We start from the raw sequence: 16,170 nt of genomic DNA on the forward strand, positions 1-16,170 counted from the left end.
TAAATACATTTAAATAATAACCGATTTGAATTTAATAAAATCAATCTAATATCAAACCCTAAAATTTGAATTGATTTTTAATTTTTTGAAATTATTTTCCAAGTAAATTACTCATTAAATTTCCATGTTCCATGTCATGATGCTCGTGAATAGAATACAAATGTGAATGAAATTCAATTTTAATGTCAATTGTCAACGGTACGACCAATTGCTTTAATTATATATATATTTATATTATTTCACTTAATACAATTTACTTTATTTAGTAAAACAAACCTTTTATCAGTCAAAATTTGATTTTGTGGTCATAAATATATCATGGTGATAAAAATATATATATATTTCAATATTAATTTTAAAAATTTAAACCCGGACAATAAATATTTCAATATGATAATACTCTAAATTCGTTTACGAAAATTTTTATTCCACTATCCTTTTAATTATCGATAAAAACAACAATAACAATATTTAATTTAAATTTATTTTTAATTTTTATATTAGAAAAGTATTTTATATTCTAAATATTCTTTTTTTCTCAAAAGAGGAGTTTTTGATTGCTTTTTATTTAAAAATTCAAAAGCATATATAATAAAAATAAAATAAAGTCCAATAACCCAAAAATAGTATAAAAATCATTACCAACCTCAAAAAATTAAATAATCAAACACCCTAAGTAGAGTTTATATAAAATAAAAGCAAAGATGCTTTAATCTTTCTCTTTATTTATTTTACGTACTTCAATAGAAAAGTTGATTCGATGTTAGTTGGATTGATATAAATTTTTGATCAATATAAGAAAATGTAAATTTGAATACACTGAAGCTGAGATTATAAAAAAATATACATGATGAAGTAGATTTTGGTTTTGGTCAACAATAATTATCATTTCCATGAAAAATAATTGACCATGCAAATGATATGAAAAACAAGCCAAAATTTGCAAATTTAGAATTTAAAAGAACACAAGAAGACGTAGCAAATAATTGACCAAACCAAATGAGTTTGGAAAATTTAGCCGAGTAGATTCATTTACGTACGCGCCAGGAAGGAAGGCGCAGAAAACCCTAATTTCTTTCTTGTTTCATGTTTGAAAAGTTTAAGAATTGTTTATCTTTGAACATGTAATTTAAGGAAATAGGTTTTTTTTTTTTAGAAAAATAAAATAAATTTTGACGAGTCAGTTTTGGGCAACTACTGACACCTAACATAAATTAAAAAACCCCTTTACTTAACCGTCTCTCATGGACTCTGGTTTCTCTCTATCTTCATTATTCTCTTAAAACCATTTCCCTTTAACTAATTCCTTTTGCTTCTCTCAGCTTCTTGTTTTTTCAGGTTAATTTTCTGATTACCTATCAGTTTTCTTTCTGGGGTTTTTTTTTGGGATCAGTTTTTCTTTAATCTTGCTTTTCTTCATGTTTAGCTAATTTGCTGATCTGGGTTTCTTTTTTCTTGTTGAAGCATGTTGTTATTTTACTTGAATTTGATTTAGTTAGTTCATAGTTTTAATGGGTTTTGATGGTTTTTTTTTTAATTTTTTAATTTTTTTTTATAATTCCTTCTCTTTGATGTTTAATGGTGAAATGAACATAGTCAAATTGGGGTTGACTTCAGGTAGCATCTATTTATTTATTTATTTATTTCATCAAATTGAAGTGAAATGAACTAGGAATTGATAAGTGGTATTATTGTTGTTGTTGAATTATGTATTAAGCTTTTTAGTTTTTGCAATTTAGTCGAATTGCCCCTTTGTTTAGGAATTGATAAGTGGTATTATTGTTGTTGTTGAATTATGTATTAAGCTTTTTAGTTTTTGCAATTTAGTCGAATTGCCCCTTTGTTTACTTCTATGCTCTCTTCTTCACTTCTCAATTGCTAGAAATATACACTTGAGTTTCAATTAATGAGATCGAATAATCTAATCCGGTTCGGATATCTAGTTTCAAGAGTAAGCCTGTATTTGGTGTCTAATTTGTTAGGCATTTGATTCTATGAGCTGATTACTTCATAATATTATTAACTGAATTTTCAGAATTCAACAAGTTCTTGTTAATGAACTTGATGATATGGTGTCTAATATATGAATTTCTTCAACTAGGAACTTTATTTAATGGATGTTTCGAAACCTATAATTGATACCAATGGCTTGTTAAGTGCAGCAAAGTGACCTTTGTTTGCTACTTGCTCAAAACTTCTATAGTTTCTTAAGCATTTTGTGAATTTACTAGATTTATTCAATTGATATTGATATTATGTGTGTATATATAGACAACTTCATTACTTTAGAGACCGTCATTGTCGGTTATGGATCTCTATAATGGATACATTACTAGAGACATTAACAAATCTGGATCCTATTCCGGGTTTGGAAGATATTCCTGAAATTGTTAGCTGCTGGATTTTGCTTGATGCACCGTGAAATTTGGTGTATTACAATGAGTGCAAGCCATCAATGGATGACTGCTACATGCCTGCCTCCATGATTTTGTTATTCAAGTCCACTGAATTATTAGTGTGAAACTAAGTTTTTTTTTTTTTCCTCATTGGTTTCCTTTCGGCAGGTTCAAAACTGCTCTGATTCAAAGCATTGATCAAATATATAGGAAAACTTGGCACTGGCGCATCATAAAGTTATGACTTGTTTTTCTTTCTTATTTCGTAGACGCAACGATTCAGTGAACAACCAGACTTTCGAGGTTGATGAAGGTAAGTCAGAAGCCTTGTGATAATTAGGACATCTTTTCATTTTGTCGTGTGCAATTTAATGAAGAAAAACTCCTAATCTGCTTTCTTTGTTCCTTCTTCCGAACAGAGTTTGATGTTCACAACGTAAAATTTTATACATACAAAGAATTAAGAACAGCTACTGAAGATTTCAGCCCTGTCAATAAGATTGGTGAAGGAGGCTTTGGTTCTGTCTATAAGGTATATACATATATATATGTTCTTTCAATATATGGAGCATTGACTGCTCGACCCTTCATTGTTCTGCGAAACAAACCACCTTAACTATCGTTATTGATTTTCAGGGGCGGCTTAAAAATGGAAATATTGCCGCAATAAAAGTACTTTCAGCTGAATCACGACAGGGAGTGAAAGAATTCGTGACAGAGATTAAAGTGATCTCCGAGATAGAGCATGAAAATTTGGTCAAGCTTTATGGCTGTTGTGTGGAAGATAATCATAGAATCTTGGTCTATAACTACCTCGAGAATAATAGCCTTTCCCAGACTCTTCTTGGTAATTTTTTCAATTTTGTTCTACAATATTAAGTTTAGATTATTGAGGCTATTCTTCATATCATAATGCATAGTAGTAAAACTATACATGCGTGTATATATATATGTATACATGTGTATATATATTACACTGCCTTCAAATAGAAACTAAGAGCAAACGAACCCTTTTTCTTTTACAGGTAGTGGTCACAGTAATATCCAGTTTAATTGGAGAACACGGTCCAAAATATGTATCGGGATCGCACGTGGGCTTGCTTTCCTTCACGAGGAAGTACGGCCTTACATTGTTCATAGAGATATCAAAGCAAGCAATATTCTTCTCGATAAAGATCTAACACCCAAAATATCAGATTTTGGCTTGGCAAAACTTATCCCGGCAAACTTGACTCATGTCAGCACTCGTGTAGCTGGAACAATGTAAGGCTTCTATCTTCTCGTTACTCCTTCAAGTTTAAATATACTTAAAATGTATTTTTAGTTTCAAAGTGACTTGGTGTTAAAAGCAATAGTAATACAAAATTTCTGTGTTATTCGGACTCAAATATGAGTGTCAAGTATAGGTATATGTCTCACGTGGTTATATTCAATTGTTTCCAAGTTTTTTTTATGTATTTGGAGGGTCCTCTTAGGGTCATATACTGACATCCATATTCGAATATAAATGAAGAATCGGAGCAACAAAGTGAAATTTAACTCCTTTTCTCTACCGAGTTTTAAGTTTTGCCTCTCTTTTACTTCTTTCTCAGTATTTTATGCTTTTGATAAGTATTAACTGCCACTTACGTATACATTCATCATTTCAGAGGTTATCTTGCACCGGAGTATGCAATAAGGGGGCAGTTGACTCGGAAAGCAGATATCTACGGTTTTGGCGTTCTCCTCATAGAACTAGTCACCGGCAGATGTAACACAAATACGCGGTTACCTGTAGGAGAACAATATCTCCTAGAGCGGGTATGGGTTCGAGTCCTTTCCGTTATCGTTAAAAGTTCAGTTTATTGCAATTATATGAATGACGGAGCTTGACCTGTGAGTTACGAGACTTCCCTTTCGGTTTTGCTCAGAGATAAATAATCAAGCACTTATGAAATTTGCAAAGCTAGAAACATGTTGCAACTCCTTAAAATATTATTATTTGAAAGGGTTTGGGGTTAATGAAACACTGATCTCTTCTTGCAGACATGGGACCTTTACGAGAAAAGGGAGCTGGTCGGGTTGGTAGACGAATTGCTGAACGGTGATTTCGATGCGGAGGAGGCTTGTAGGTACCTCAAGATTGGTCTTCTTTGTACCCAAGATGCTCCTAAACTACGACCCTCTATGTCATCGGTGGTCAAGATGCTAACCGGCCAAAAAGACGTCGATGAGAGGAAGATAACAAAACCGGGATTAATTTCCGATTTTATGGACCTCAAAGTTAGAAGTTCCGATAAAACCAAGCCGGAACGAAAGAACACATCTTACAATGCTTTCTCTGGCTCAGACAAAGACAATTCAACCATGTCGTCAGGAACCTCGACTTCCGCAAATACGACCTTCAATAATATGAATAACGACCAGAGCGTTTAAACATCGACAATAACGAACGTCGAAATTTATTCTTTGTTTTTTTTTTTCTTTTTTCTTTTTTGAAGCTTTCCAGTTTGTACATTTTCAACAGTGTTTGTCATTTCTTATACTTGGTGGAAATAGCTGAAACTAAGGTCTTGTAAATGTTCCCTGTTTGGTGAATGAAAAGAAATTTTTGCAGAGTTAATTAATGGTATTTTTGGCCCAATTCGTGTCGAGTTCGGGTTGGACTTATATATGATCGTAGCACAATATATAATTTTTGTATCGGGCTAAGTTCGAGTTAGGTCTATATATACATTAACATTATATGTAACATAATTGGTAACTCAAGCTTCTTTAGATTCCACCGTATTATTTTTAAATTTTTATTAAAACTTATTTTTATTTAATATTTATTAATTGTGTAAATATTTTTATTAAAATTTTATGCATAAAATAAAATAAAAATTACGTATTATAGAATTAAAAATGGGTTCAAGCTAAATCAAACTCGAACTTTAATATTGGAATCCAATGAAATAACCCTTCAGTAGGTTATGTCTCATGGCTAAGCACATGAAATGATAATAAAGTTTAAGAAAATACTTATAATCTTTATACATTTAAAATTTAGTTCTCTTATTTTTATTTTTAAAGAATTTAGCTCTTCTATTTTTTAATTAAAAAATACAAGTCTAATAGTTAATACAGTAAAAATTCTGCTGTTAAATTTAGGTTCATTATAATACCACTTTTGATAATACTAACAATAATTTGAGCTATGAAATTCGAAAAATAGAAAATCAAAATTTCTAGAAATAAAAAGAAATGAACTAAATTATAAATGTACAAAAAATACAGGGACTTCAAACATATTTTAACCTATGCATTGATGAAGTCAAGGCATCGACTCTTCTCGTTCTTGCGGATGGAGATCTATGCATTGTGATATTTAGAGATTTTTCCGTTTATATTTTTCACCAATAATGATAAATTAATTGCATCGAATATCTTCAAATTATGATTCAAATTTCAATTTACTCTCAAAGTTTAAAATATTCTTTTTCTTAATCCAATTGTCAACTTATATTTTACGTGTTAATTTGGATACGGTATAGAACTTATTAAAAAATAGTCATATTAAATTTTAATGACACTATATTTTTTAATACGACAAACCTAATATGTCCATGCAAGGGGGCTGGTAGTGACTTTGGCCCATAAATAGTAAAATTTCTTTTAAGTCCCTTGAAAAATTTTAAATATATATAAATTAGTATAATGATAAAATTACTTTTATCCTCAAAAATTTATAATTCAATTTTACGTCCCCTAATTTCTTTTACCTTCGTCCCTAGTTCATGTAACAACTATACACGTGATTAAAATTTGATCAACATATTTTAAATATATCTCATATTAAATTTGAGTTGATATTTAATTTTCACAGATAAATAGACCTAACTGATATGGTACAATTTTTTTTTGATAAAAATATGATACCAATCTTTTGAAAAGTCAACTAGAACAATATGAAATTTAGCGATTAATTTAAAATTTAAACTATAGTTTAAAAATGCTTGAAGTGTAACGTAATGTGAGTCAGATCTTGTCCCCTGAAATTTGAAAAATTCCCATCAAACTTTTAAAAATTTTGAAGATTTTAATTAGGTCCTTTTAAAATTTTTGGAATTCTCTTTAAGCCCTTCAAAAGTTTTGAAAAATTTAATTAAATCCTCAAAAAATATAAAAAATTCAATAAACCCTCAACTTTTAAGTTTTTTTTAATTAAACCCCTGAAATTTTAATGTCATATTCCACCACAGGATGCTTTTGGTTGGATACATAATATATGCTGCATTGTGGTATTTTAATTGATATTTTTATTTTCTTTTCACCGACAAAAATAGAAAGCACAAAAACTGTAGTCTATATATAATTATTTATTTAATATGTAGGATCTCCTAAATAGATTAAACATTGATTCTTAAAGCTAGCAAAGTACATAAAGGAAAAGGAAAAAAAAATTAATGAAGGGATATCCTTCAATAATAAATTGCAATGGAATATATTTTGAGAGGTCGAATTAAATTGTATATTTTATTATTTTAATAGTTTATATCTTTATAAATTTTAAAATATTAAATTAAAATTTTATCATTTTAAAGAGACCAAAATATAATTTTACCATTATTAAATTTAAAATTTATAAATTATAAATTACTTAAATAGAAAAAAAGTTAAAGCATGTGGTGGGTAGAGATTAAAAAAGTCAAAGCTGAAAGTTATATGCTAAAATGACTTAAATTAAAAATTACTTTAACCTTAAAAAATTTATGTTTTCGATGTTTTAAAATTTTATTATTTAATTTTGATCCCAAAAAATTTCTGAATTTTTCATTTAATATTGTGTTTGATTAGTAAATTGTTACCCAAATATTAGTATAAGAGTATCTTGATAAAATAAATACTTTTAATTTTTAAAAAATTAAATAAATAAATAATTATATTAATTTATTTAATATATTAAATGCATTAATAATTTAAAATAAATTTAAACAAATTAAAAGATAATTAACAAAATCAAATAATTCAAAACCGTTTATAAACAAAACAAAAAAAAAAAGTTATAGAAAAGAGTTTTGGGTAAACTACACATAATGTCACTAATCTATTACTAAGTTTACATTTTAATCATTGACTTCAAAAAGTTAACTAGGCTGTCGAGTTTTTGTTTTTTAAAGTCTGGTTTACGAGATCTAAGCACCGATTCGACGATTGGTACAATGGATAAATACCCATCAATTGCTAGAAAAATATACATTAGATCTACGTTGATTTGACAATTAGTTTCGAAGATTAGAGGAAAAAGTTGTTAGGATTTTGGCTCGCAAATTCACGATGTCCAATGTTGTTTTACGAGAAAAATGAACTATAAAAGAGAAGGGGAATAAGAGCTTTCAATTGGTGTAAATGGTGCGAACAGAGGTCATATATGATATGGAAACGATTTTAACAGACTAACAACTTAAATTAAAACTTCAAGTAATCCATTGATCATTTCATAATTTTTTAAAATTAAATAATTAAAATAAAAATTTATTAATAATTTAGTAAATTTGAGGGAAAAGATTTTACTGCAAGAAAGGGTCTAGTTTTGACTTCCAAATCTCATAATTTAAAAAACATTTTCTTCATTAGTTGAGTTTAGTATGAAAATGACATTTTAAAGTGATTTTTTGTTAAATATGACTTAGAATTTTTTAATTTTTTTAAAATGCTCAAATGGTTTGATTTATTTGATATTTTAATTTGTTTAATTATCGTTCATTATCTGGATATTGTCATTGGAATTTTGACCCATTTAAATAGCAATTATTTGTTGCATATTGAATTAATTATTCTAAAGGTTTAATCACATTTTAATCCTCAAACTTTTTCTCCTTTTCCCAGCTAGGTACCCTAAATTCTTTTATCCCAAATAGGTACCTGAATTTTAACTCCGTCAGTTTGGAAAAAATTACCTGACCAATTCGGCTTCGACACGTGTTTTGTTTTTTTTCCCATGATATTTAAAAGAAATAAATAAATTATTTACAAAAATACAAATGAAAAATAAAATATTTAAAATACATACATATTTTGCTTTTTATAAAGTAACATAGCGTAAAAAGATCATATTCTCTCCCCCAAACAATAGGGTTTGCAGCCCTTATCCTTGAACCGAGCTTCATCTTCTCCATAGAATTAGGGTTTAGGTTTCAAAAAACGATTTCCATGTTTCAGAATTTGGTGCTTTGGTACCGGTGAGTCAAAGTTCAGTTATCTATTTAGGCAAAAAAAAGAAAAGAAAGAGAGTTTAAGTACCTATTTGGGAAAATGGGAAAAGTTTGGGGACTAAAACGTGAATGAAACCTTACTTTAAAGATGAAATATAAAATTAAATAATAATGACAAAGGTAAACCTGCTGATCAAAGAAAACAAAAAGAATATTAAGTTCATTATATACATGAATAAAATTGATTTAAATAAAACAATGAATATTTTAAAAATATATATATACACAAATAAAATAATTCAACCAACCACCATGGCTTTAACCACTAAAATAGTAAAATTGCATATAGCTGGTTTCAATTTCAAAAATTATGACGAGTCTTAATTCGATTAGTATTGATATTGTTATCAGTGTAGGAGAATGTAGGTTCGAGTATGCTAAAACATATTATCTTATGTGCTATAGTTAATTCTAAGCATGGTACAAAAAAGCAGATATAAAATTATAAATTATTAAAATAATAAAATAACAATTTAATTTCATTATAAAAATGTTTATGGGTTGAGACGAGATTAAATAAAAAAATTCCTAGCTTAAACTGAATTTACAAATGATCTGGTTCCTTTTAAAAAATTATTTAAATTTAATTATAAAATAATTAAAATCAAGATTTTAAAATTAGACTTATGATTGAACTGATTAAGCTATTAATAAAAAATTATTAAAATTTTATAAAAATAAGATTCTTAAAAAAATTCCAGTTCAATTGATTTTGTTCTCGATTTTTTAACTGATTCGATGCCTTTCTTTAAATCAGTTGATTTTGAACTGATCGTTCTGGTTTAATTTAAACAATTATGTGTAAAATAAATTAAATCAAAATAAAAAACCCTAAACTCTAATTCCGAAACAACACATCTCAATTTCATTAATTAGAAAAAATAAGAAAACAAATAATTATGAAAAAAAAAAAAAAACACAACACAACATGACAGCAGCAGCATCTCATTTCATATATCATGTTCATAGTTTCATCATGTTAAAAACAAGTGGGTCCTCAACCCTTCTTTGTCTTTGTCTAATATGTTTTCTAATGTCTAATCTCTAATGAGTGAGTTTCCGAGTTGAAGTTTAGCTGTGTGAGAAAAAGTTTTACCTCACTCACTCATTCATCCCTCCGTCTTTTTTCAACTACCTTTTTTCCACCTTTTTTTCAACTCAGAAAACAGAGCAGACCCCCTTTTTCACGAGCACTCACATAAAAAACCTCCCAAAATAATAATCACCAAAAAAGAAAATAAATAAAAAAAACCTGTTTAATGTTTATGTTATAAATCTATAGGTTTTGTTTGTTTTCCCATTAAAAAACCCCCAAAATTTTATCCTTTTTTCTTTAATTTAATTTTTAGCTTTTACTCACTCCCACCCAACTCAACTGACCTTATCATTTTTTTTTTTTTTTGCTTTACTAATGCTTTTTTAGTCTTAGTATTTAGTTCCAGTTTTTTCAGAGTTAAAAAAAAGGGGCATAATTTGCTTCAATCTTTTGTCCTTTTTCTTTTTCTAAATCCCTTTTTTTTTCCGAAGCTTACATGTGAAGCAAAAAAAATAAAATTTTGGGGTTGAATGAATGAACCCATCGTGATCGAATTTACTCTCTCAACTGCAATTCCTTTGATGGGTATTTCTTGTTTTTTCCTTAAATTAGTAAGAAGGAAATGAAACAAATGGGTTTTTTTTCCTCTCTCCATTTTCTTGTTAAAAATTTAATCTTTTTTTGAGGTGGATCCAAAGAGTTTTTTTAAAAGTGGGGGAGAATGGAGGATATAGGGCTTTTTAAGCAAGGTCTTAAATGGTTAGAATCTCAGAAACATGTTTATTCCAAGGCCAAAACGGCGGTTACATATTGTAGAGATAAAATGGGGTTGTTAATGGAGAGGCATTGGCCAATGGTTTGTAGTGGATGTGTTGGTTTCTGCAAGTTTTTGAAGCTGGTTTTGGTTTATTGGATAGATTGTTTAGTGAGAGGGTTTCAATCATGTAGCAGATTGGGTTCGGCTTCTTTGCTTGTAATAATGTGGAGTTGTTTCCTTAGCTTGACTTCCATGTCCTGCTTGCTTTATGTGCTTTTAAGCATGGTAATGTATTGTTTCCTTAAAATCTTGTGTTTTGCTTTTATTTTGGGATAGTTGCTTGTTGATTTTATATGTCTGGGGGGAGGGGGGGTTGAAAATGATTGCAATTTACTCAAAATGAAGTTGAGATGATTGATTTATTTGGATTTTATGCTTGTCAACCTTGATCTATCTTTTAAATTTGTTTGATAAGGTCGTAGAATTAAGCTTGATTTTTCGATGTTGATTTGGTGTGTTTATTAGGTTAGATTCTTAGCTAAGATGCTTGAATTTTAGCTTAAAAGTTTCATTTCTAGAATCTTATGGTTGTGTTGATTAGAAATCATATCCTGAAGTAAGATATATCAAAATGTATGATATATACATGTATGTATGTATATGTATTTATTAGAGATCCTTGAATATTATCCTCAGGCTGTTTTTCTTGAATATCCAGCCTTGTTTCTTTTGTCATAAACTATTTATGCTTAAATACTTAGTCTTGAATGAGCCATTGCTTGCACTACAAAATGACCTCAGGGAAGTTAAAAATCTTCTTTTCGACCCTACAAGTTATGTTATTCTGTTTGATAGCATTTTCTTTGATGACCGGACATGAAATTCAAGGAGCAAAAAGTTACCAAGAGGTTGTTAATTGTGGATTTTTTTCCATATGTTCGGGTAAACATGTAATGTTTAGGTTTTTCTAAGACTTAGGTGGATTTACGCTATCCCGTTACAACTTTATTCTACTTTATGGCATCGATCTTGTCAGTGCACAATGAGAAATTTTAGAATGATGCTGACAGTCCGGTCTCGTTTGTTTCAGGGAGCTGCTGGAGCTGCTGTTCAGTACTTGGGTTATACACCTGGCCTCTTTATTGTAGGACTGTTCGGCATTTTGGTATTATGGATGTATGCTAACTTTTGGATAACAGGAACACTATTTGTAGTTGGAGGTATGGCTTGTTTTTTGCTCTATTGAGTGAAATTTTCCTGTTGGTAATATGGCGTTTGTACTTTTTTCTTTTTTTATTTTCATATCCACATGATACATGGATAGCTCTATCTATGGTTTCGGTGACATCTGCAACTATAGCTAATCATATGTTTTCTGTTTGAGAAATAGTTTATTTTCACAAAATTATCCACCTTAAGCTGTATGAAAATGGATTATGGCTTTCTTTTTATCGAGTTTGTTCATGAATGATGATTCTGAGGATTGTCTGTGACTAACCATTATCTATTGCCCATTTGATAATTCTCAGTGACAAACCAAAGCTCGTAGCTGGCCTTTAATGTATGCAAAAGAGTACTACTTTATGTAATCCATATACTGTCATCTAATGTCTGGCTAGCATGTGAATTTACTTTAGATATACATATTTATTTTATGTTCTCAATGCTAAATAGGGTATGAATTGTATCTCATTTTGGAAGATTCTTTATGCTTACACTTGTTTTGATGGAGTTATATGTATCTGCACAGGTTATTTGTTCTCCTTAAGCCATGCGAGATTGATAGTCTTAATAGCGACTGCATACTCTGTGTATTGTGTCAAAGTTCGAGTTGGGTGGATTGGTGTTTTTCTATCAATAAACCTTGCATTTCTATCGAACGATGTAGCAGATTATTTGCTGAAATGTTTTGATAACGTGAATGAAAACATGCACTTTGAAGAGCAAAAGGAACCCAAACCAGTTATGGAAGATGATTTGCCCGGACAATGTGAATACTCTATTCCCTCTGATGAACCGCAGAAGGTGCATTCATGCAAGTCATCGAGCACATCTGCTACTACATCAGTTATAAACCAAAAGGAGTTTTCCGCGAAAAGGGTGGTCAAGGAAGATACGAGTTCGACTGATGAAATGAAAAGAATATTGACTAGCACGGACCATTATGAAGCATTGGGGTTCCCTCGGCATATAAAAATTGACTCCGGAATCCTAAAAAAGGAATACCGGAAAAAGGTAGATACTATCCCGAAAGAAGCCTTAACGTATTTGTACATCCCATTTTTTGAGTATACCCTAATTTTCTCTATTTATTATCTTGGAATTCTATTTTGATAGGCCATGCTTGTACATCCTGACAAAAACATGGGAAGTCCTTTAGCAAGTGAATCATTTAAGAAACTTCAATGTGCTTATGAGGTGAGCAGCCACGCTCATACCATTATTGTTACTATATTTGCATCTTTTTTTCATTTTGAGTTCCTATTATCTCAAACTAAAGTTGAACAATGTTAACGGTTCGGGCAATCAGGACTTCCTTTCACAGCTTACGTTGGTGTGGATTTGTAGGTCCTTTCAGATTCCACGAAAAAGAAGGACTACGATGAGCAATTGAGAAAGGAAGAATCCAAAACTAGGAGTGTCTGTCAAAAGTCCCATAGCTCTACACGCCAGGTAGTTTGAATTGAAGTTACTCCATTTTGTTTTTATTGCATTATTATATATTTTCTTGCATTTCAATTTTTTACATTGGAGTTTATACTAAAAAGCAATGACTGGATGATATATTTTGAATCTAGCTTCAGTGTTCTTATGACTCAGTTTTGCTCTCTTGCTGTTTGTTATATTATATTTGTAGAAAGATATGGATTTTTAAGCAAACTGGAAAAAAATGTATTTATTTTATCCATATTGATGTCATTCCTAATCAGTTTAATGATACTGAGTTGTTGTGTAAAACTATCTATCTTTCAACGTTTTCTCCTTTCAGCAGGCTACTTCAGATCACCGCTCTGAAGAATCGAGGCGTATACAGTGCACCAAGTGTGGTAATTCACATATATGGGTTTGCACAAATAGGAACAAGGCCAAGGCTAGATGGTGTCAGGTCAGACTTTCTCTACTATCTGTTTGTCAAAGCCTATCTTTTTAAAAGCGTAACTTTTTGATTCTTGGAACGGAATAAGTCTTAACCATTAAACCTTTAAGGCATAAGCCTTTTGAGATTGGAATAATGGCTGCAAATAATTTAAGAAAATTGTAAATGTTACGACACCTTGTCCTAGAGCCTCTCTCAAGGCATGGTTCCATAATGCTGTTTAAGGCAACAGTCAAACTTTGTTCTCTTGCGCACTAAAATAGGCTTGCATGGAAGCACAAAAAGACGAGCACATTAACAAACACGTCTATAAACTCATTTCATTATCCCTAAATGCGTTTAGTAAATTTCTGAGATTAGTTTTGGCTTCAGGATTGCTGTCAATATCATCAAGCCAAAGACGGAGATGGATGGGTTGAGTACAAAGGTTCCTTGGTGTTTGATAGGCCTCAAAAAGTAAGTAGATAATGAGCTTATCCTATACTAAAACGTCTCGAATTGGCTACTTAGCAGTTTGATATGTTTGCTGTCTTTTAGGTGGAAATACCACGGGCTTTTGTTTGCGCTGAAAGCAAGATCTTTGATGTTTCAGAATGGGCTATCTGTCAGGTCAGTGATTCATGTTATGTTCCAGCATGCATGTGCATGTATGTGTCATAATGTGTAAGTGTGAGCTGGCTTGTTAGTTAAATGATTCAAATCCAATCATTTTAAAAGAGAATGTTCAGGTCCATTTCTCGTTAGTTAAATGATTGAAATCCAATTTTAAAGATAATTCCGAAAATCAGATACGGTTTTGACGTATAACTTACAACCGAAAAACAAAGGGTCTGGTCTTTATCCGCTAAGAATCTTCCTCTTTAAGATTTTATGTAAACCGAACATGCATCTAAGTTGACCTTTGTTTTCATGACGTATAACTTATCACCGATGGTTTGTTGCAGGGAATGGCTTGTAGACCAAACACGCATCGACCTAGCTTCCATGTAAACATGGTTGGTTTAGAAAAGACCCAAAGATCAAAGTCGAGCCGATATCCTTGGGATTTGGATGCTGAAATGATCGACGAAGATGAAGAAGAATTCGAGTTATGGCTACAACAAGCCTTGGCATCCGGTCTCTTTTGTGAAACCTCTAAACGTAGAAAGAGCTGGAGTCCGTTTAAATTGCCTCAGAAGAAAAGTAAAAAGCAATGGAGAAGATCTTCAACCTGAAAATCTGAAAAAGGGCATTTTTAATGAAGAAATTTTCTCTGCTTTTCCTACCAAAAGAGAAAAAAAAAAAAAAAAACACTATACCATGCCTCCAACAATGAAGGATAATGGTGTTTTGAAGGTGGAAAGCAAAAGAAAAAACATGGGGGCTGCTCAGCAAAATGCCTAAGTTTTCATCAAATTTGGAGATGAAATCAAAGGAGAAAAAAACTGGGGTTGGTCTTTTCTAGCCATAGATCCAAGCTTTTTCTTGCTAAAACCAAGATCAAAATTGATCTGCTTGTATATTCATCCCAATTTATGAAACATTCTTCTACTTAATTATTCGTATTCGATATTTATGTTCAACATATATTTATATGCAGTTATGGTGGTATGATCGTTTAAAAATTCAAACATGTTTGTCGAATATGTATAATTATATATCCATATCCAATATTTGTATTCATGCTAACATGGCTGATTCAAAGTCGTACGATTTACTGGAATAAAGTGAGATGGTAAGGTCTTTCTTATTCTAACTAGAATAACTTGTGGTTTAAGGTTTGATTATTTTTTTGGATACGAAATAGCTTAAAAGTTGTGATAAGTATTTACTCTTTCAATAGACCTACAGAATGCAAAGAATTGTCATTATTTTGACACAAGAAAAGAGTGTAAAATTTTTTTTCTTGTGTCGGAAGTTAGAAAGACGAAGAATACTTAATTTAATTATTAAGAAATAAAAAAAAGTATGTTTTAATGGATTGAAATTGATTGGAATTAAATGACGAAAGATGATGTCTTGTTATTATATTCCATCAGCATATTAGAAAAAAATTGCGTTCTTTTTTTTCTGGGATATTCCCAGAGCAGCCAAAGCTCAAAATGAAAAGAATATAATTGGAAAGTTGAAAATAATTTGTTTTTTATTTTGGGTAAATTCTACCATTAGTCATTAAACTATAGGTAAGTTTTTGTTTTGGTCATTGAACTATTCAAAAGTTTTCATTTAAGTCACCAGGTTGGTTAAATTGATGCTATATGACTTTCTCTGTTTCCACTCACTACTTGCACCAATCGAAAGCTCTCTTTTCACTGCTCTTCTATAGTTCAATTTTTTTTCATGAAATGACTTTGTACGTTATGAATTTGCGAACCAAAACTCAAATAGCTTTTTTCTCCTATCTCCGACACTGATTGTTAGATCAACTTGAATCTAAAGTATGTTCTTCTACTTGTCAATGAGTACTGATCCATTGTATCGGTCATCAAAGTGTCACTTGAAGCTTGTTGGTGGAATTTAAAAAAAAAAAACTTAACAACTCAGTGACTTAAATAAAATTTTTTAAATAGTTCAGTGACTTAAATGAAAATTTTTGAATAATTTAATGACCAAATTGTAACTTATTTTAGTTAAATGATTAAAACGAAAACTTACTTATAATTTAGCGA

At 30.4% G+C, this 16,170-nt stretch overlaps 2 protein-coding genes across 3 annotated transcripts; both read left to right on the top strand.

Annotated features, from left to right (window-relative positions):
- Window positions 1-943: 943 nt before the first annotated feature.
- On the top strand, window positions 944-4,998 carry LOC108480460 (cold-responsive protein kinase 1). The gene is made up of 7 exons (XM_017783474.2): window positions 944-1,338; window positions 2,565-2,709; window positions 2,816-2,928; window positions 3,033-3,243; window positions 3,422-3,659; window positions 4,046-4,196; window positions 4,422-4,998. Exons 2-7 carry the CDS (start codon window positions 2,637-2,639, stop codon window positions 4,809-4,811), a joined length of 1,176 nt encoding a protein of 391 aa, XP_017638963.1. The 5' UTR covers window positions 944-1,338; window positions 2,565-2,636; the 3' UTR covers window positions 4,812-4,998.
- Window positions 4,999-9,592: 4,594 nt separating this feature from the next.
- On the top strand, window positions 9,593-15,266 carry LOC108483763 (uncharacterized). Of its 2 annotated transcripts, none has more exons than XM_017787335.2 (9): window positions 9,593-10,710; window positions 11,516-11,645; window positions 12,176-12,660; window positions 12,763-12,843; window positions 12,994-13,098; window positions 13,415-13,531; window positions 13,895-13,978; window positions 14,060-14,131; window positions 14,467-15,266. In XM_017787335.2, exons 1-9 carry the CDS (start codon window positions 10,390-10,392, stop codon window positions 14,734-14,736), a joined length of 1,665 nt encoding a protein of 554 aa, XP_017642824.1. In that variant the 5' UTR covers window positions 9,593-10,389; the 3' UTR covers window positions 14,737-15,266. The 2 variants fall into 2 exon arrangements, with proteins under 2 accessions (XP_017642824.1, XP_017642825.1); XM_017787336.2 differs by having other exon boundaries at window positions 13,418-13,531.
- Window positions 15,267-16,170: the final 904 nt, after the last annotated feature.

Source organism: Gossypium arboreum, chromosome 1 (assembly GCF_025698485.1).
Source record: "Gossypium arboreum isolate Shixiya-1 chromosome 1, ASM2569848v2, whole genome shotgun sequence".
Classification (NCBI taxonomy): domain Eukaryota; kingdom Viridiplantae; phylum Streptophyta; class Magnoliopsida; order Malvales; family Malvaceae; genus Gossypium; species Gossypium arboreum.